The sequence below is a fragment of the Nerophis ophidion genome, linkage group LG04, assembly GCF_033978795.1.
Source record: "Nerophis ophidion isolate RoL-2023_Sa linkage group LG04, RoL_Noph_v1.0, whole genome shotgun sequence".
Lineage (NCBI taxonomy): Eukaryota > Metazoa > Chordata > Actinopteri > Syngnathiformes > Syngnathidae > Nerophis > Nerophis ophidion.
The window spans coordinates 84,837,560-84,860,059 of NC_084614.1; the positions used below are offsets into that span (position 1 = coordinate 84,837,560).

Genomic DNA, 22,500 nt, shown 5'->3' on the forward strand with positions numbered 1-22,500 from the left:
TTTACCGCATGCCTTTGGTAAGTGCCGGAGTGAGAAGAGGTTTTAAAATAATTAGCGCATGCTTACTTTTAACCGCATGCCTTTGGTAAGTGCCGGAGTGAGAAGAGGTTTTAAAATAATTAGCGCATGCTTACTTTTACCGCATGCCTTTGGTAAGTGCCGGAGTGAGAAGAGGTTTTAAAATATTTAGCGCATGCTTACTTTTACCGCATGCCTTTGGTAAGTGTCAGAGTGAGAAGAGGTTTTAAAATATTTAGAGCATGCTTACTTTTACCGCATGCCTTTGGTAAGTGCCGGAGTGAGAAGAGGTTTTAAAATATTTAGCGCATGCTTACTTTTACCGCATGCCTTTGGTAAGTGCCAGAGTGAGAAGAGGTTTTAAAATATTTAGCGCATGCTTACTTTTACCGCAGGCCTTTGGTGAGCGCAGGAGTGAGAAGAGGTTTTAAAATATTTAGCGCATGCTTACTTTTACCGCATGCCTTTGGTAAGTGCCGGAGTGAGAAGAGGTTTTAAAATATTTAGCGCATGCTTACTTTTACCGCATGCCTTTGGTGAGCGCCGGAGTGAGAAGAGGTTTTAAAATATTTAGCGCATGCTTACTTTTACCGCATGCCTTTGGTAAGTGCCGGAGTGAGAAGAGGTTTTAAAATAATTAGCGCATGCTTACTTTTACCGCATGCCTTTGGTGAGCGCCGGAGTGAGAAGAGGTTTTAAAATATTTAGCGCATGCTTACTTTTACCGCATGCCTTTGGTAAGTGCTGGAGTGAGAAGAGGTTTTAAGATAATTAGCGCATGCTTACTTTTACCGCATGCCTTTGGTAAGTGCCGGAGTGAGAAGAGGTTTTAAAATATTTAGCGCATGCTTACTTTTACCGCATGCCTTTGGTAAGTTCCGGAGTGAGAAGAGGTTTTAAAATAATTGGCGCTCCGGCAGTACTTATAGAATAACTTTGGGGCGGCATAGTTCGGGTGGTAGAGTGGCCGTGCCAGCAACTTGAGAGTTGCAGGTTCGATTCCCCTGCTTGTGCCACCCTAGTCACTGCCGTTGTGTCCTTGAGCAAGACACTTTACCCACCTGCTCCCAGGTAAAGTGGTTTAAATGTAACTTCGATATCGGGTGTCACTATGTAAAACGCTTTGAGTCACTCGAGAAAAGCGCTATATAAATATAATTCACTAATTGAAGGAAATACGGTAGTTTGCATTGCAATAAAACTTCATAATTCAGGTCAACCTTTCAGGCAGGTTTTATGTATCAATATATAGAGATATTCAAAAGTAAAACAGCACAAAAAAAAAGTCCAAAAAGTTCAAATCAAGTCTGTCTTTTTTGCAAGTGCGACAAAAATAAAGCAAACAACAACAAAACAAAAAAAAGGCACAAACAGAATTATTTTCAACATGAATGGTGTTTTTTTTTTCCCCTTTAGAGAGGATGCACAGTATTGTTGTTTTTTTGGGACATGAATGAAGAGAGAAAAAAGAAGGATGCAGGGTAAGAAACGACAATGACGACTTTGGTGAACAATTGTGATTTCTTACAAGCGGGAAAACGCCGTGCTGTCTTTGTACAAATCAGTGAAGACGCCTGGCAACACTTTGATCTAAAATCTTATGTACATGGTCTGCTTTACATCCTATCGTACATTATCAAAAAACCTCATATGAAAACGTATTTACACGTCGGAAAAACACCGCCGTCCACGCCAGAGCAACACACACTCGGACATGACGCACGAAGAAATAAATAACATGCGAATAATGACCTGAATGTGTCAATAATGAATTAAAGTTTGAGTTGAGAAAAATACACGTCAATAATTTGATTCCAAATTATTTGGGTATTCCAAGAAATAATGATTTAAATTGTGAAATAATTATAAAAAAATTTAAATAATTATTTCACGATTTAAATAATTATTTCACAAATAAATATTTAAATAATGATTTAAATTTTAAATCATTACTTCACAATTTGAATAATTATTTCAAAAATAATTATTTAAATTGTGAAATAATGGTTTAAATTTTAAACATTTCATGATTTAATTAATTAGTTCACATTTTAAATCTTTATTTCACAATTTAAACAATTATTTCTATATATATATATATATATATATATATAGTCTCGAAATACGGTTTTGTTTATTTGTTTATTTCATGAACCTGTGTGGAAGAACTTCATGAAATAAAATAAGTTCATAAAATAAGTAATAAAAACAATAATTTAGTCATGAAATAATCCATCAAATCATTAAATAAATATTAAAAAAATCTCGAAATAGATAATAATAAATACATTGTGAAATACTTATTTAAATTTGAAATAATTATTTAAATTGTGTAATAATTATTTGAATCGTGAAATAATGATTTAAATTTTAAATCATTATTTCACAATTTAAATAATTATTTCAAAAATAAATATTTAGATAAAGATTTAAATTTTAAATCATTATTTCACAATTTAAATAATTGTGAAATAATGGTTTAAATTTCAAACATTATTTCACAATTTGAATATTTAAATCTTTATTTCACAATTTAAACAATTATTTCAATATATATATATATATATATATATATATATATATACATATACATATATATCTATATATATATATATATATATATATATATATATATATATATATATATATATATATATATATATATATATATATAGTCTCTAAATACGGTTTTGCTTATTTCATGAACCTGTGTGGAAGAAATTCATGAAATAAAATAAATTCATAAAATAAGTAATAAAACCAAGAATTTAGTCATGAAATAATTAATCAATCATTAAATAACTATTAAAGAAATCTTGAAATAAATAATAATAAATATATTAGGAAATAGTTATTTAAATTTGAAATAATTATTTAAATTGTGTAATAATTATTTAAATTGTGAAATAATGATTTAAATTTTAAATCATTATTTCAAAAATAAATGTTTAAATAATGATTAAAATTTTAAATCATTATTTCACAATTTAAATAATTATTTCAGAAATAATTATTTAAATTGTGAAATAATGGTTTAAATTTTAAACATTATTTCACAATTTGAACATTTATTTCACAATTTAATTAATTAGTTCACATTTTAAATAAGCAAAACCGTATTTAGAGACAATATATATATATATATATATATATATATATATATTGTCTCTAAATACGGTTTTGCTTATTTCATGAACCTGTGTGGAAGAACTTCATGAAATAAAATAAATTCATAAAATAAGTAATAAAAACAATAATTTAGTCATGAAATAATCCATCAAATAATTAAATAAATATAAAAAAAATCTCGAAATAAATAATAATAAATACATCGTGAAATAGTTATTTAAATTTGAAATGATTATTTAAATTGTGTAATAATTATTTGAATCGTGAAATAATGATTTAAATTTTAAATCATTATTTCACAATTTAAATAATCATTTCAGAAATAATTATTTAAATTGTGAAATAATGGTTTGAATTTTAAACATTATTTCACAATTGGAACATTTTTTTCACAATTTAAACAATTATTTCAAAAAATATATATGTATATTTTCTCTAACCTGTGTGGAAGAACTTCATGAAATAAAATAAATTCATAAAATAAGTAATAAAAACAATAATTTAGTCATGAAATAATTCATCAAATCATTAAATAAATATAAAAAAAATCTCGAAATAAATAATAATAAATAAATTGTGAAATTATTTAAATTTGAAATAATTATTTAAATTGTGTAAAAATTATTTAAATTGTGAAATAATGATTTAAATTTCAAATCATTATTTCACAATTTAAATAATCATTTCAGAAACAATTATTTAAACTGTGAAATAATGGTTTACATTTTAAACATCATTTCACAATTTGAACATTTATTTCACAATTTAAACAATTATTTCAATATATATATATATATTTATATATATATATACATATATATATATATATATATATATATAGTCTATAACCTGTGTGGAAGAATTTCATGAAATAAAATAAATTCATAAAATAAGTAATAAAAACAATAATTTAGTCATGAAATAATTCATCAAATCATTAAATAAATATAAAAAAAATCTTGAAATAAATAATAAATTGTGAAATAGTTATTTAAATTTGAAATAATCATTTAAATTGTGTAATAATGATTTAAATTGTGATATAATGATTTCAATTTTAAATCATTATTTCACAATTTAAATCATTATTTCACAATTATTTAATTGTGAAATATACTTCCGGCTCAAGGCACGAAACAGGAAGCACATTTTTACAATTATTTAAACTGTGAAATAATGATTTCAAATTTAAATCATTATTTCACAATTTTAAATGATTATTTCACAAATAATCATTTAAATAGTGAAATAATGATTTCAAATTGAAATCATTATTTCACAATTTAAATGATTATTTCACAATTAAAATAATTATTTAAATTGTGAAATAAAGATTAAAAATTTTAATCATTACTTCACAATTTAAATAATTATTTCACAATTTAAATTCAAAACATTATTTCACAATTTAAATAATTATGTAAAAAAAGAATCATTTAAATTGTGGAACAACGATTTAAATTTTAAATCATTATTCCAAGATTTAAATACTTATTTAACAATTTAAATAATCATTACACAATTTAAATAATTATTTCAAATTTAAACAACTATTTCACAATTTATTTATTATTATTTATTTCAAGATTTTTAAAAAGTATTTATTTAATGATTTGATGAATTATTTCATGACTAAATTATTGATTTCATTACTTATTTTATGAATTTATTTTATTTCGTGAAGTTCTTCCACACAGGTTCATGAAATAAGCAAACCGTATTTAGAGACAATATATATATATATATATATATATATATATATATATATATATATATATATATATATATATATATATATATATATATATTTTTATTTTTTTATACAAATATTAGCCGCACCGGACTATAAGTCCCACATATGTACCGGCGTGAAAGGTTTTATGAATGTTTATTTAAATACCTTAATTGTTTCCAAACAGAGTCTGTAACAGGGCAGTAAAACGGCTGATCAAACAAAACAGAAGTGAGTTAATAATACTAACACAGACACTCGTAAGCGTTTTCATGCATATTTGCATGAAAACATTAGTTTTCATGCAAACATGCATGAAAACACTCCTACGGACATCAACACATGTGACACTCTAGTAATTCAGAATAGTTTTAGTTATATTGTGATGCTTGAAAATGTTGCTTGGAGTGACGAATGAAGAATTCATACGAGTATGAATAGTAGACGAAACAGGATATACTTTCGGTTCAAGGCACCAAACAGGAAGTACAATTTCAACCTGCAGCACCTGCCATAGCACAAACAATAACACACCTTTTGTGTGTTCTGTGAAAACTTGTTTGTGGCGTACAAAACATCATGGCCGTCATGCCAAAAAACAAAAAAAATCCATAAATTAGCCGCACCGTTTTATAAGCCGCGAGGTTCACAGCGTGGGAAAAAAGTAGGGGCTTATAGTCCGGGACTATGGGGAAATTGATGTGGAATAATTAAAGGATTTACATGTTTTAATAGTGCATTTATTTATTCAATTTTTAATCGATTAATGACACAATGATGTCATTATTCTAAGGTGGTATTCGGGTATTTCCTTCTGTCCCGTTTGACCCTCCAAACTCAGGAGGGTCGAATTTCAGGAGAAGGGACGACTGGGGTTTTGTGACCGCACGCTGCCCCCTGCTGGGCTCCAGGGAAGCCCGACACAGTGCTTGTTTTCTTTTTTTTTTTGCGGGGGACAGCGCACCACGTGCCCGTCCTCTCAATTATTGCTGCTGTCAAAGCTCGTACGAGTCGTACGAGTTTCGAAATCACAGCGAGGGGATACACGTTGATAACTGCACTCTGAAAGAACGCTCACCCTCATGAGCTCAAACGGGTGAGCTTGGGAATGAATTGCTTTTTTTTTTGTCCCTTTCATGGATCTGTACAGATTGTCCCATCGACACAAAAGTAAAAAAACACAACCTTTGTTACAAAATACTTGGCACACACACACACACACGCCATCAACGCGAAACATGAGAAATATTGGCACGGAACATGGCGGTGTTCTATCTGCATGTGCCTCGGCGGCCTTCTTTCCCCCTGAAGCCCTCTTGCCGGTTCACTTTGCGGTGGCGAGCATCGGCTGCTCCGCGTACCAGTGAGTCCCCGGATCGGGCATGCTGCCCCCGAGCGGCAGGGCGATGAACTGCGGGCAGGTGCCGCCCCCTGCGCCGACGACTCCCACGCCGACGGCCTGCGGGTACGTGTGGTGGTGGTGGTGGTGGTGGTGCGCGTGGTGCCCTGCTGCGTCAGTCCGGCCGATGTGGATCTCGTCCTCCTCGCCCTCGCCGGTGGTCTTCCGGTAGACGGGATTGTCAAAGTTCATGCTCTTGGTGGAGTTGCGCTTCCAGTTCCGCCACACCAGGTAGACCCCGGCGCAGACCAGGCCGAAGACCACTGTGGCAATGATAGGAACTGCATGCGTTTAACACACAGCCGCAGGGCGGGCGTTAAAGAGGCGTAACAAGCTTGTGGCGTGAAATGACAAAGAGGGGCCCGGCTGGCATGCGCGGCTAGGCAGGTGGCAACGGGGGAAAGATGGGGTGGGTGGCAACGATGGAGAGATGAGGTTGATGGCAACGACGGAGGGATGACACAGATGGCAACGATGGAGGGATGGGGCAGGTGGCAACATTGGAGAGATGGGTCATTGGCAAGGATGGAGAGATGAGGTCGGTGGCAACGATGGAGGTGGGGGAAGGTAGCAACGATGGAGAGATGAGGTCGGTGGCAACGATGGAGGTGGGGGAAGGTAGCAACGATGGAGAGATGAGGTCGGTGGCAACGATGGAGGTGGGGGAAGGTAGCAACGATGGAGGGATGAGGTAGGTGGCAACAATGGAGGGATGGGGGCGGGTGGCAAAGATGGAGAGATGGGTCGGTGGCAACAATGCAGAGATGAGGTCGGTGGCAACGATGGAGGTGGGGGAAGGTAGCAACGATGGAGAGATGAGGTAGGTGGCAACGATGGAAGGATGGGGCGGGTGGCAACGAAGGAGAAATGGGGCAGGTGGCACCGAAAGAGAGATGGGGTAGGTGGCAACGTTGGAGAGATGGGGCAGGTGGAAACGAAGGAGAGATGGGGCAGGTGGCACCGAAGGAGAGATGGGGCAGGTGGCAACATTGGAGAGATGGGTCGTTGGCAAGGATGGAGGTGGGGGAAGGTAGCAACGATGGAGAGATGAGGTAGGTGGCAACGATGGAGGGATGGGGAGGGTGCCAACGAAGGAGAGATGGGGCAGGTGGAAACGAAGGAGAGATAAGGCAGGTGGGTGGCAACGATGGAGAGATGGGGCGGGGTGGCAATGATGGAGAGATGGGTCGGTGGCAACAATGGAGGGATGAGGTCAGTGGCAACGATGGAGGTGGGGGAAGGTAGCAATGATGGAGAGATGAGGTAGGTGGCAACGATGGAGGGATGGGGCAGGTGGCACCGAAGGAGAGATGGGGCAGGTGGCAATGTTGGAGGGATGGGTCGTTTGCAAGGATGGAGAGATGAGGTCGGTGGCAATGATGGAGGGATGAGGTCAGTGGGCAACGATGGAGGTGGGGGAAGGTAGCAATGATGGAGAGATGAGGTAGGTGGCAACGAGGGAGAGATGGGGCAGGTGGCAACATTGGAGGGATGGGTCGTTTGCAAGGATGGAGAGATGAGGTCGGTGGCAACGATGGAGGTGGGGGAAGGTAGCAACGATGGAGAGATGAGGTTGGTGGCAATGATGGAGGGATGGGGCGGGTGGCAACAATGGAGGGATGGGGAGGGTGGAAACGGTGGAGGGATGTGGCAAAAGGCAATGGTGGAGAGATGGGGCGGGTGGCAACGATGGAGAGATGGGGCGGGTGGCAATAATGGAGAGATGAGGTAGGTGGCAACGATGGAGGTGGGGGAAGGTAGCAACGATGGAGGGATGAGGTAGGTGGCAATGATGGAGGGATGGGGGCGGGTGGCAACAATGGAGGGATGGGGAGGGTGGAAACGGTGGAGGGATGTGGCAAAAGGCAATGGTGGAGAGATGGGGCGGGTGGCAACGATGGAGAGATGGGGTAGGTGGCAAACATGGCGAGATGAGGTAGGTGGCAACGCTGGCGGAATGGGGAAGGTGGCAAAAATGGAGGAATGGGGCGGGTGGCAACGATGGAGTGATGGGGCTGGTAGCAACGATAGAGAGATGGGTTGGTGGCAATGATGGAGGAGATGGGGAGGGTGGCAACGACAGAGAGATGGGGAGGGTGGCAACGATAGAGAGATGGGTCCGTGGCAACAATGGAGGAGATGGGGCAACATTGGAGAGAGAGATGGGGACAACGATGGAGAGATGGGGCAGGTGGCAACGATGGAGAGATGAGGGCAACAGTGGAGAGATGGTGGCAACGATAGAGAGATGGGTCCGTGGCAACAATGGAGGAGATGGGGCAACATTGGAGAGAGAGAGATGGGGACAACGATGGAGAGATGGGGCAGGTGGCAATGATGGAGAGATGGGGCAGGTGGCAACGATGGAGAGATGAGGGCAACGATGGAGAGGTGGCAACGATGGAGAGATGGTGGCAACGATGGAGAGATGGTGGCAACGATGGAGAGATGGTGGCAACGATGGAGAGATGGGGGCAACGATGGAGAGATGGGGGCAACGATGGAGAGATGGGGGCAACGATGGAGAGATGGGGGCAACGATGGAGAGATGGGGGCAACGATGGAGAGATGGTGGCAACGATGGAGAGATGGGGGCAACGATGGAGAGATGGGGGCAACGATGAATAAATGGGGGCAACTATGGAGAAATGCATTTACTGTGGCGTTAAGAAAAACTATATCAGGAGGTTCTGTAGGCCCAGTGGGTATTTGTAGACAAAAAGGGTCCAAAATCCATCACTGACATTTCTAAAGTAAGGCCTGTCGAAATGTTGTGCTTAATAAACCTATTTTGAGTGTTTTAAGAGAAAAAAGTGACCTATGCCTGACTTGAATGTATTTTGTCCTCTTTGGCAATGTGGGTGTGCGTGTTGCTACATTGTGTTGCTGTACATTGTGTACAGAAACACAACACTGTGGGATGCCAAAAATGCAGCAATGTCAGACACACACAAACAGAGGATGACTCCTGAGGACACGTGGAGAAGAGGACCTTCCCTGGTGCCTCCACAGAAGAGTCATGGCGCATGGACCAACACAAACAAGAAGACTTGCGGTGACTCACCAATAGGGATGACCACTCCTAGGACTGCCACTGTCAGGTTCTCACCCAAGATGAAATGCTCGCCTCCAGCTAGAAGAGGACAGGAACCAAGACCAAGGCATTAGAAGAAGGGTGTATACTAGGGCAGTGAATCATTGGGCACCACACCATTCGATTTGACTCTTGGGGGTGACGACTCGTCTTGATTCAAAACAATTGTGGATTCAAAATCAATACTTTTTAATAACATTGGTTGCCAGTTCTTTGATTAGTTCAGGTTTGAAGTGTTTGGAGTTAAGATCTTTGTCAAGAAAAAAATCAAGCTTGTAAGTTGAGGTACGACTTTTCATGACAAATTTAATTGAACATTTAGACCAGGGCTTTTGTAAACCGTCTTCGTTATCGTACGGCCAATCATTGTGTGAAACACACTAGTCCGTGTGTCCGCGTATCATCTTTGTGTTTTTTTTTAATCGAAACTAAAACATAAGTCACGATGAGGCCAACTATGTGTACACTCCTCAGCCTTCCCGGTAAGTTTTATTCAGGGGTACTGGAGAGGAGGCTACGCCGGACAGTCGAACTTAGGATCCAGGAAGAGCAGAGTGGTTTTCTACCTGGTCGTGGAACTGTGGACCAGCTCTTTACTCTTGGCAGGGTTCTTGAGGAAACATGAGAGTTTGCCCAAACCAGTCCACGTGTGTTTTGTGAACTTGGAGAAGGCATTCGACCGTGTCCCTCGCAAATTCCTGTACTCTTAACAGGGTTCTTGAGGAAACATGAGAGTTTGCCCAACCAGTCCACGTGTGTTTTGGGAACTTGGAGAAGGTATCCGACCGTGTCCCTCGCAAATTCCTGTACTCTTAACAGGGTTCTTGAGGGAGCATGAGATTTGCCCAACCAGTCCACGTGTGTTTTGTGAACTTGGAGAAGGTATTCGACCGTGTCCCTCGCAAATTCCTGTACTCTTAACAGGGTTCTTGAGGAAACATGAGAGTTTGCCCAATCAGTCCACGTGTGTTTTGGGAACTTGGAGAAGGCATTTGACCGTGTCCCTCGCAAATTCCTGTACTCTTAACAGGGTTCTTGAGGAAACATGAGAGTTTGCCCAACCAGTCCACTTGTGTTTTGGGAACTTGGAGAAGGCCTTCGACCGTCTCCCTCGCAAATTCCTGTACTCTTAACAGGGTTCTTGAGGAAACATGAGAGTTTGCCCAACCAGTCCACGTGTGTTTTGTGAACTTGGAGAAGGCATTCGACCGTGTCCCTCGCAAATTCCTGTACTCTTAACAGGGTTCTTGACGAAACATGAGAGTTTGCCCAACCAGTCCACGTGTGTTTTGGGAACCTGGAGAAGGCCTTCGACCGTGTCCCTCGCAAATTCCTGTACTCTTAACAGGGTTCTTGTGGGAGCATGGGAGTTTGCCCGAACCAGTCCACGTGTGTTTTGTTAACTTGGAGAAGGCATTTGACCGTGTCCCTCGCATATTCCTGTACTCTTAACAGGGTTCTTGAGGAAACATGAGAGTTTGCCCAACCAGTCCACGTGTGTTTTCTGAACTTGGAGAAGGCATTCGACAGTGTCTCTCGCAAATTCCTGTACTCTTAACAGGGTTCTTGAGGAAACATGAGAGTTTGCCCAACCAGTCCACGTGTGTTTTCTGAACTTGGAGAAGGCATTCGACCGTGTCCCTCGCAAATTCCTGTACTCTTAACAGGGTTCTTGAGGGAGCATGAGAGTTTGCCCAACCAGTCCACGTGCGTTTTGTTAACTCGGAGAAAGCATTCGACCGTGTCCCTCGCAAATTCCTGTACTCTTAACAGGGTTCTTGAGGGAGCATGGGAGTTTGCCCAAACCAGTCCACATGTGTTTTGTGAACTTGGAGAAGGCATTCGACCGTGTCCCTCGCATATTCCTGTACTCTTAACAGGGTTCTTGAGGAAACATGAGAGTTTGCCCAACCAGTCCACGTGTGTTTTGTAAACTTGGAGAGGGCATTCGACCGTGTCCCTCGCAAATTCCTGTACTCTTAACAGGGTTCTTGAGGGAGCATGGGAGTTTGCCCAACCAGTCCACGTGTGTTTTGTTAACTTGGAGAAGGTATCCGACCGTGTCCCTCGCAAATTCCTGTACTCTTAACAGGGTTCTTGAGGGAGCATGAGATTTGCCCAACCAGTCCACGTGTGTTTTGGGAACTTGGAGAAGGCATTCGACCGTGTCCCTCGCAAATTCCTGTACTCTTAACAGGGTTCTTGAGGAAACATGAGAGTTTGCCCAACAAGTCCACGTGTGTTTTGTGAACTTGGAGAAGGTATCCGACCGTGTCCCTCGCAAATTCCTGTACTCTTAACAGGGTTCTTGAGGGAGCATGGGAGTTTGCCCAAACCAGTCCACGTGTGTTTTGTTAACTTGGAGAAGGCATTCGACCGTGTCCCTCGCAAATTCCTGTACTCTTAACAGGGTTCTTGAGGGAGCATGGGAGTTTGCCCAACCAGTCCACGTGTGTTTTGGGAACTTGGAAAAGGCATTCGACCGTGTCCCTCGCAAATTCCTGTACTCTTAACAGGGTTCTTGAGGAAACATGAGAGTTTGCCCAACCAGTCCACGTGTGTTTTGGGAACTTGGAAAAGGCATTCGACCGTCCCTCGCAAATTCCTGTACTCTTAACAGGGTTCTTGAGGAAACATGAGAGTTTGCCCAATCAGTCCACGTGTGTTTTGTTAACTTGGAGAAGGCATTTGACCGTGTCCCTCGCAAATTCCTGTACTCTTAACAGGGTTCTTGAGGAAACATGAGAGTTTGCCCAACCAGTCCACGTGTGTTTTGGGAACTTGGAGAAGGCATTCAACCGTCCCTCGCAAATTCCTGTACTCTTAACAGGGTTCTTGAGGAAACATGAGAGTTTGCCCAACCAGTCCACGTGTGTTTTGTGAACTTGGAGAAGGCATTCGACCGTGTCCCTCGCAAATTCCTGTACTCTTAACAGGGTTCTTGAGGAAACATGAGAGTTTGCCCAACCAGTCCACGTGTGTTTTGTGAACTTGGAGAAGGCATTCGACCGTGTCCCTCGCAAATTCCTGTACTCTTAACAGGGTTCTTGAGGGAGCATGGGAGTTTGCTCAAACCAGTCCACGTGTGTTTTGTGAACTTGGAGAAGGCATTTGACCGTGTCTCTCGCAAATTCCTGTACTCTTAACAGGGTTCTTGAGGAAACATGAGAGTTTGCCCAACCAGTCCACGTGTGTTTTGGGAACTTGGAGAAGGCATTCGACCGTGTCCCTCGCAAATTCCTGTACTCTTAACAGGGTTCTTGAGGGAGCATGAGAGTTTGCCCAACCAGTCCACGTGTGTTTTGGGAACTTGGAGAAGGCATTCGACCGTGTCTCTCGCAAATTCCTGTACTCTTAACAGGGTTCTTGAGGGAGCATGGGAGTTTGCCCAAACCAGTCCACGTGTGTTTTGTGAACTTGGAGAAGGCATTCGACCGTGTCCCTCGCAAATTCCTGTACTCTTAACAGGGTTCTTGAGGAAACATGAGAGTTTGCCCAACCAGTCCACGTCTGTTTTGTGAACTTGGAGAAGGCATTCGACCGTGTCCCTCGCAAATTCCTGTACTCTTAACAGGGTTCTTGAGGGAGCATGAGAGTTTGCCCAACCAGTCCACGTGTGTTTTGTTAACTTGGAGAAGGCATTCGACCGTGTCCCTCGCAAATTCCTGTACTCTTAACAGGGTTCTTGAGGGAGCATGGGAGTTTGCCCAAACCAGTCCACGTGTGTTTTGTGAACTTGGAGAAGGCATTCGACCGTGTCCCTCGCATATTCCTGTACTCTTAACAGGGTTCTTGAGGAAACATGAGAGTTTGCCCAACCAGTCCACGTGTGTTTTCTGAACTTGGAGAAGGCATTCGACAGTGTCTCTCGCAAATTCCTGTACTCTTAACAGGGTTCTTGAGGAAACATGAGAGTTTGCCCAACCAGTCCACGTGTGTTTTCTGAACTTGGAGAAGGCATTCGACCGTGTCCCTCGCAAATTCCTGTACTCTTAACAGGGTTCTTGAGGGAGCATGAGAGTTTGCCCAACCAGTCCACGTGCGTTTTGTTAACTCGGAGAAAGCATTCGACCGTGTCCCTCGCAAATTCCTGTACTCTTAACAGGGTTCTTGAGGGAGCATGGGAGTTTGCCCAAACCAGTCCACATGTGTTTTGTGAACTTGGAGAAGGCATTCGACCGTGTCCCTCGCATATTCCTGTACTCTTAACAGGGTTCTTGAGGAAACATGAGAGTTTGCCCAACCAGTCCACGTGTGTTTTGTAAACTTGGAGAGGGCATTCGACCGTGTCCCTCGCAAATTCCTGTACTCTTAACAGGGTTCTTGAGGGAGCATGGGAGTTTGCCCAACCAGTCCACGTGTGTTTTGTTAACTTGGAGAAGGTATCCGACCGTGTCCCTCGCAAATTCCTGTACTCTTAACAGGGTTCTTGAGGGAGCATGAGATTTGCCCAACCAGTCCACGTGTGTTTTGGGAACTTGGAGAAGGCATTCGACCGTGTCCCTCGCAAATTCCTGTACTCTTAACAGGGTTCTTGAGGAAACATGAGAGTTTGCCCAACAAGTCCACGTGTGTTTTGTGAACTTGGAGAAGGTATCCGACCGTGTCCCTCGCAAATTCCTGTACTCTTAACAGGGTTCTTGAGGGAGCATGGGAGTTTGCCCAAACCAGTCCACGTGTGTTTTGTTAACTTGGAGAAGGCATTCGACCGTGTCCCTCGCAAATTCCTGTACTCTTAACAGGGTTCTTGAGGGAGCATGGGAGTTTGCCCAACCAGTCCACGTGTGTTTTGGGAACTTGGAAAAGGCATTCGACCGTGTCCCTCGCAAATTCCTGTACTCTTAACAGGGTTCTTGAGGAAACATGAGAGTTTGCCCAACCAGTCCACGTGTGTTTTGGGAACTTGGAAAAGGCATTCGACCGTCCCTCGCAAATTCCTGTACTCTTAACAGGGTTCTTGAGGAAACATGAGAGTTTGCCCAATCAGTCCACGTGTGTTTTGTTAACTTGGAGAAGGCATTTGACCGTGTCCCTCGCAAATTCCTGTACTCTTAACAGGGTTCTTGAGGAAACATGAGAGTTTGCCCAACCAGTCCACGTGTGTTTTGGGAACTTGGAGAAGGCATTCAACCGTCCCTCGCAAATTCCTGTACTCTTAACAGGGTTCTTGAGGAAACATGAGAGTTTGCCCAACCAGTCCACGTGTGTTTTGTGAACTTGGAGAAGGCATTCGACCGTGTCCCTCGCAAATTCCTGTACTCTTAACAGGGTTCTTGAGGAAACATGAGAGTTTGCCCAACCAGTCCACGTGTGTTTTGTGAACTTGGAGAAGGCATTCGACCGTGTCCCTCGCAAATTCCTGTACTCTTAACAGGGTTCTTGAGGGAGCATGGGAGTTTGCTCAAACCAGTCCACGTGTGTTTTGTGAACTTGGAGAAGGCATTTGACCGTGTCTCTCGCAAATTCCTGTACTCTTAACAGGGTTCTTGAGGAAACATGAGAGTTTGCCCAACCAGTCCACGTGTGTTTTGGGAACTTGGAGAAGGCATTCGACCGTGTCCCTCGCAAATTCCTGTACTCTTAACAGGGTTCTTGAGGGAGCATGAGAGTTTGCCCAACCAGTCCACGTGTGTTTTGGGAACTTGGAGAAGGCATTCGACCGTGTCTCTCGCAAATTCCTGTACTCTTAACAGGGTTCTTGAGGGAGCATGGGAGTTTGCCCAAACCAGTCCACGTGTGTTTTGTGAACTTGGAGAAGGCATTCGACCGTGTCCCTCGCAAATTCCTGTACTCTTAACAGGGTTCTTGAGGAAACATGAGAGTTTGCCCAACCAGTCCACGTCTGTTTTGTGAACTTGGAGAAGGCATTCGACCGTGTCCCTCGCAAATTCCTGTACTCTTAACAGGGTTCTTGAGGGAGCATGAGAGTTTGCCCAACCAGTCCACGTGTGTTTTGTTAACTTGGAGAAGGCATTCGACCGTGTCCCTCGCAAATTCCTGTACTCTTAACAGGGTTCTTGAGGGAGCATGGGAGTTTGCCCAAACCAGTCCACGTGTGTTTTGTGAACTTGGAGAAGGCATTCGACCGTGTCCCTCGCAAATTCCTGTACTCTTAACATGGTTCTTGAGGAAACATGAGAGTTTGCCCAACCAGTCCACGTCTGTTTTGTGAACTTGGAGAAGGCATTCGACCGTGTCCCTCGCAAATTCCTGTACTCTTAACAGGGTTCTTGAGGAAACATGAGAGTTTGCCCAACCAGTCCACGTGTGTTTTGTGAACTTGGAGAAGGTATCCGACCGTGTCCCTCGCAAATTCCTGTACTCTTAACAGGGTTCTTGAGGGAGCATGAGATTTGCCCAACCAGTCCACGTGTGTTTTGGGAACTTGGAGAAGGCATTCGACCGTGTCCCTCGCAAATTCCTGTACTCTTAACAGGGTTCTTGAGGAAACATGAGAGTTTGCCCAACCAGTCCACGTGTGTTTTGTGAACGTGGAGAAGGCATTCGACCGTGTCCCTCGGGAAGTCCTGTACTCTTAACAGGGTTCTTGAGGAAACATGAGAGTTTGTCCAACCAGTCCACGTGTGTTTTGTGAACTTGGAAAAGGCATTCGACCGTGTCCCTCGCAAATTCCTGTACTCTTAACAGGGTTCTTGAGGAAACATGAGAGTTTGCCCAACAAGTCCACGTGTGTTTTGTGAACTTGGAGAAGGTATCCGACCGTGTCCCTCGCAAATTCCTGTACTCTTAACAGGGTTCTTGAGGGAGCATGGGAGTTTGCCCAACCAGTCCACGTGTGTTTTGTGAACTTGGAGAAGGCATTCGACCGTGTCCCTCGCAAATTCCTGTACTCTTAACAGGGTTCTTGAGGAAACATGAGAGTTTGCCCAACCAGTCCACGTGTGTTTTGTGAACGTGGAGAAGGCATTCGAACGTGTCCCTCGGGAAGTCCTGTACTCTTAACAGGGTTCTTGAGGAAACATGAGAGTTTGTCCAACCAGTCCACGTGTGTTTTGTGAACTTGGAAAAGGCATTCGACCGTGTCCCTCGCAAATTCCTGTACTCTTAACAGGGTTCTTGAGGAAACATGAGAGTTTGCCCAACAAGTCCACGTGTGTTTTGTGAACTTGGAGAAGGTATCCGACCGTGTCCCTCGCAAATTCCTGTACTCTTAACAGGGTTCTTGAGGGAGCATGGGAGTTTGCCCAACCAGTCCACGTGTGTTTTGTGAACTTGGAGAAGGCATTCGACAGTGTCTCTCGCAAATTCCTGTACTCTTAACAGGGTTCTTGAGGAAACATGAGAGTTTGCCCAACCAGTCCACGTGTGTTTTGTGAACTTGGAGAAGGCATTCGACAGTGTCCCTCGCAAATTCCTGTACTCTTAACAGGGTTCTTGAGGAAACATGAGAGTTTGCCCAACCAGTCCACGTGTGTTTTGGGAACTTGGAGAAGGCATTCGACCGTGTCCCCCGCAAATTCCTGTACTCTTAACAGGGTTCTTGAGGGAGCATGGGAGTTTGCCCAACCAGTCCACGTGTGTTTTGGGAACTTGGAAAAGGCATTCGACCGTGTCCCTTGCAAATTCCTGTACTCTTAACAGGGTTCTTGAGGAAACATGAGAGTTTGCCCAACCAGTCCACGTGTGTTTTGGGAACTTGGAGAAGGCATTCGACCGTGTCTCTCGCAAATTCCTGTACTCTTAACAGGGTTCTTGAGGAAACATGAGAGTTTGCCCAACCAGTCCACGTGTGTTTTGGGAACTTGGAGAAGGCAATCGACCGTGTCCCTCGCAAATTCCTGTACTCTTAACAGGGTTCTTGAGGGAGCATGGGAGGTTGCCCAAACCAGTCCACGTGTGTTTTGTTAACTTGGAGAAGGCATTCGACCGTGTCCCTCGCAAATTCCCGTACTCTTAACAGGGTTCTTGAGGGAGCATGGGAGTTTGCCCAAACAGTCCACGTGTGTTTTGTTAACTTGGAGAAGCCATTCAACCGTGTCCCTCTGAAAGTCCTGTGGAGAGTGCTCAGAGAGTATGGGTTATCAAACCACCTGATTCTGGAGGTCCACTCAGTGTCATAGCTTGGTCCGCATTCCCGAAAGTAAGTCGGACCCGTTTTCAGTGACAGTTGCTCTTTGTCACCGATTCTGTTCATAACTTTTATGGACAGAATTTCGAGGCACAGTCAGGGGCGTTAAGGGGATTATGTTTCTGCTTTTTGCAGATGATGTGCTCCTGCTGGCTTCTTTTGGCCAGGATCTACAGCTCTCACTGGATTGGCTCGCAGCCGAGTGTGACGCGACCGGGATGAAAATTAGCACCGCCAAGTCCGAGTCCATGGTTCTCGCCCGGAAACGCGGGGAGTGCCATCTCCGGATTGGGGAGGAGATCTTGCCCAAAGAAGAGGAGTCTAAGTACTTTGGGGTCCCCGTCACGAGTGAGGAAAGAGTGGATCATGAAATCGACAGGCGGGTATGGCATCTGCTCTGTATCGATAGTCGTAGTGAAAAAGGAGCTAAGCTGGAAGGCAAAGCTCTTAATTTACCGGTCGATCTACGTTCCAATCCTCACCCATGGTCACGAGCTTTGAGTTCTGACCGAAGGGACAAGATCCAGGGTACAAGCGGCCGAAATGAGGTTTGGTGACGGAGTTCTCCCTTAGAGATAAGCTGAGAAGCTCTGTCATCCAGCCGAAGCTCAAAGTAAAGCCGCTGCTCCTCCACATCGAGGGGAGCCAGATGAAGTGGTTGGGGAGGTGAGACCACAGGACAGAGTGGAGAGACTATGTCTCTCGGCTGGGCTGGGTATGCCTCTGGAGCCCCCGGGAAGAGCTGGACAACAAGGCTGAGGAGAAGGAAGTCTGGGCTTCTCAGCTTAGGCCGCCACCCCCCCCCAAGAAAATGGATGGATTGTGCGATTTTTAATGTATCTTATAATTTGATGAATCACACATCACTGGTAGTGTTTTATATGAATGGAAATGAGTCCAAATCCGTAGCATCTGTACTGCAACCGACAGTAAATCCAAGAGAAGCCCAGTGGGACACCTGGCAGATGTTACTAGTTACTCTTGCCTCTATCCCTCCTAACTCACCCAAGATCAAACATGCATCCTGTAAAGAAGTTGCCAGCTGGCTTACAGTGTTGCGACACGCTGCTGTCCCCCGCCGGCGTGGTGGACTCAACCGTCACGGTGGCGGTCGAGTGAGAGCCCAGCGCCTTGGACTCCTGCGACGCCGCCGCCTTCAGCGTGCTGAGGGGCGTGTGCGGCTGGAGGGCGGCGAGAGGCGACGTCGTCAAGACCGCGGCGGCGTCCGCCTGGGAGACCGCCTCCGAAGGCGGCAGGGTGTCTTTGGGAGCGGTTTCCGTGGCAGCGGGCGTGGCGGCATCTGGCGAGGATGTGGGCGGCATGTCGTTTCTTGGCGCTGCAAAAAAAATATGTTTTAGGTAAGATGCTCAATTGTTTAGGTTATGTATTTTTAAGAACGTAGGGAGCACGGAATCATGCAGAGACAGAGTTCAATTTCGCTCATGAGGAGAACGCATGGAGCTGCACACTTAGTCACAGTCTCGCCCTAAATCAAAAGGCGCATTAAAGGGTCGTATTAGGATTTTTTTCTGCATGTAAACACTTTCTTGTGGTCTACGTAACATGTAATTGTGCTTCTTTGCTGAAAATGTTGCATGGATTATGTTTTACAGACTATCTTCAAGTCGCTTTCTGACCGTCTTTTCAGGATTCCCGTAAGCCGACACACCACCAACATTTTCGGGACCCAAAATATAAAAACTTTTTGACGTACCCGATTGGGAAAGTGGCCGTGCCAGCAATCTGAGGGTTCCTGGTTCGATCCCCACTTTCTACCAACCTCGTCACGTCCGTTGTGTCCTCGAGCAACACACTTCACCCCTTGTTCCTGATGGGGTCATGGTTAGGGCCTTGCTTGGCAGCTCCCGCCATCAGTGTGCGAATGTGGGTGTGAAAGTGTGTATGAATGGGTGAATAGTGAAACGCTTTGAGTACCTTGAAGGTAGAAAAGCGCTATGCAAATATAACCCCATTTACCAAAAGGGTCCTTGCGGGGCTCTGCAACGCCCTTGCGGGGCTTGAACCTGCCATAATAAATTAAAATAAAATAAAATAAAATATGAAATGTAATCAAATTTAAAAAATGAAATAAATACAATAAGTTTAATAAAATACATTAAAATAAAATAAATTAATATTAATTAATAAAAGCACTTCAGACTGTCATCATTTGTAGCAAATGTGACAGACATTCTATTTGTTTTGCGTGTTTGTTTAGTCTTTTACATGAAGCTCAAAGACTGATATGTTCTGTCCCAGATTATAGTTGTTAGAATAATCATGTATATAAATTATCACATAACTTTAGTATGCTTAAAGTCTGTTGCTATAGTTATTAGGTATTGTGCTTAAGCTGTGCTTTTTCTATCTGTGCAAGGACAAAAAACGTCTTGTCTGAGGGGTGGCCTCAGCCGCCGCAAACTTTGTTTTAGCCCGCTAACAGCCAAGGACTGCAAGGACCTCAACGCAGACAAGACGACAGCACGCAGACGAAGCAGAGACAAGGCGAAATCACAAGGCCCCCCAGCACATCCCGTCACGTATTGCTTTGCACGATATATGTGACCCCTCCTTTTAGAGGCGGCCTCAGTGATGTTGACTACGGAACTCCTGAATAAATAGAGGGACACGGGAGCTGAACCTTAGAGCGTAGGGCGAAACGGCGAACAAGTGTGCAGCGCCATGCGTTCTCCTCATGAGCTAAATTGGACTCTGTCTCTGCATGGTTCCTTGCTTCTTGTCCGTTCAATAGATGTCATCAGGGTTTGAACCTGACATTAACTAATTTCCATCTGAAATCCCTGGATACAAAACTCATGCAAATAAAATTATGACAATAAAATCATACTATAGCAAGTAATCAAATTAAGAAAAGTAATAAAATACCCTTTCATCGACACATACTGAACACATACAAGACGTACCAATGCTGTGGTACGTCGTGTAATGTATTGTTTTCATTCAGTATGGTTGGCAAAGTGGCCGTGCCAGCGACTCGAGGGTTCCAGGTTCGATCCCCGCCCCCGCCGTCCTAGCCACTGCCGTTGTGTCCTTGGGCAAGACACTTTTACCCACCTGTTCCCGGTGCCACCCACACTGGTTTAAATGTAACTTAGATATTGGGTTTCACTATGTAAGAGCGCTTTGAGTCACTAGAGAAAAGTGCTATATAAACACAATTCACTTCATTATTCAGGATCTTGCTTTACGTGTTCAAGCTCATGTTACGTGTCAAAAGTGTGCGGATTTTGGGGGGAGGCCAAGCGCCAAATAAACTGATTTTAGTTTGTCGATTTGCGATACAGAGGTTGCAATTGGGGGTTGAATCACCAAAAATGATTCCCGGGCGTGGCCACCGCTGCTGCTCACTGCTCCCCTCACCTCTCAGGGGGGTGATCAAGGGTGGAATGCAGAGAATCATTTTGCCACACCTAGTGTGTGTGTGTCTATCATCGGTACTTTAACTTTAACAAATGTTTTGGGTGGGCAGCACGGTGGTAGAGGGGTTAGTGCATGTGCCTCACAGTACGAAGGTCTTGAATTCAGACCCGCGCTCGGGATCTTTCTGCGTGGAAAGAGCTTCTTCCCACTTCCACAAAAACTACGCTGCTCCCAGTCGGTGGAACGCTCTCCCTGACCACCTGAGGGCACCTCAGACTGTGGATGCTTTAAAAAAAGGCTTAAAAGCTGCTCCCTAGTCTGTGGAACGCTCTCCCTGACCACCTGAGGGCACCTCAGACTATGGATGCTTTTAAAAAAGGCTTAAAAGCTGCTCCCTAGTCTGTGGAACGCTCTCCCTGACCACCTGAGGGCACCTCAGACTGTGGATGCTTTTACAAAAGGCTAAAAAAAAAACAGCTTTTTAAAAAAGCCTTTTTATAGACATGCATGCTGGTTCTAGATATTGGGCTGTTTCTAGTTTTATATATATATATTTTTTTATTATCTTTTTAGGGTCCTTGGCCCATGGCAAAGGACTCCTGTGGAGTCCATTGCCATGGGCCAAGGACCCTATTGAAACTGTAAGGTTTTATTATTCTTTATTATTATTATTCCATGGAGTCCATTGCCATGAGCCAAGGACCCTATTGAAACTGTAAGGTTTTATTATTCTTTATTATTATTATTCCATGGAGTCCTTTGCCATGAGCCAAGGACCCTATTGAAACTGTAAGGTTTTATTATTCTTTATTATTATTATTCCATGGAGTCCTTTGCCATGGGCCAAGGACCCTATTGAAACTGTAAGGTTTTATTATTCTTTATTATTATTATTCCATGGAGTCCATTGCCATGAGCCAAGGACCCTATTGAAACTGTAAGGTTTTATTATTCTTTATTATTATTATTCCATGGAGTCCTTTGCCATAGGCCAAGGACCCTATTGAAACTGTAAGGTTTTATTATTCTTTATTATTATTATTCCATGGAGTCCATTGCCATGGGCCAAGGACCCTATTGAAACTGTAAGGTTTTATTATTCTTTATTATTATTATTCCGCACCTATGCGCTGTAATTTGACCCCCTTAACATGCTTCAAAACTCACCAAATTTGACACGCGCCCCCTAAAACTAAAAAAAAACAGACAACTTGTAACTTCCGTTAACAATGTCGTAGAGACATGAAACAAAAATGTATATGTAGAACTGACTTAGACCTACATTTCATAATTTACCTTTTGGGGCAAAAATCTACCGAAAGTTCGTAAAAACCCCTTCAATACAAAATTTTCGCAAAAAATGCAATTTTTGCCTCTTTGAGCTGTAATTTGACCCCCTTAAAATGCTTCAAAACTCACCAAACTTGGCACACACATCAGGACTGGCAGAAATTGCGATCTGACGAAAAAAAACAAACCCCAAAACTTAAAATTGCGCTCAAGCGCAATTTTTCAATAAAACACAGAAAAAACTGCTCCTAGGAAGAAAACACAGACATTCGGTAGGAATGTCGGAGAGACATGAAACTAAAACCTCTATGTAGGTCTCACTTAGACCTACATTTTAATAGTTGACATCCCTCAGCAAAAATCAACAA

General features: G+C 43.2%; 1 protein-coding gene across 3 annotated transcripts in view; it reads right to left on the minus strand.

Moving 5' to 3' along the window:
• Positions 1-4,967: 4,967 nt before the first annotated feature.
• The window catches only part of LOC133552099 (low-density lipoprotein receptor-related protein 8-like), a 242,223-nt gene continuing 224,690 nt past the window's right edge, over positions 4,968-22,500 (minus strand). For 2 of the 3 annotated variants that reach the window (XM_061899427.1, XM_061899426.1), the window contains exons 16-18: positions 18,513-18,797; positions 9,343-9,411; positions 4,968-6,559 (exon numbers count right to left, since the gene is read on the minus strand). In XM_061899427.1, the coding sequence (XP_061755411.1) occupies positions 6,204-6,559; positions 9,343-9,411; positions 18,513-18,797 (710 nt within the window). In that variant the 3' untranslated portion in view covers positions 4,968-6,203. The remainder of the gene's footprint in view (positions 6,560-9,342; positions 9,412-18,512; positions 18,798-22,500) is intronic. The other variant, XM_061899428.1, reaches the window with a different exon arrangement.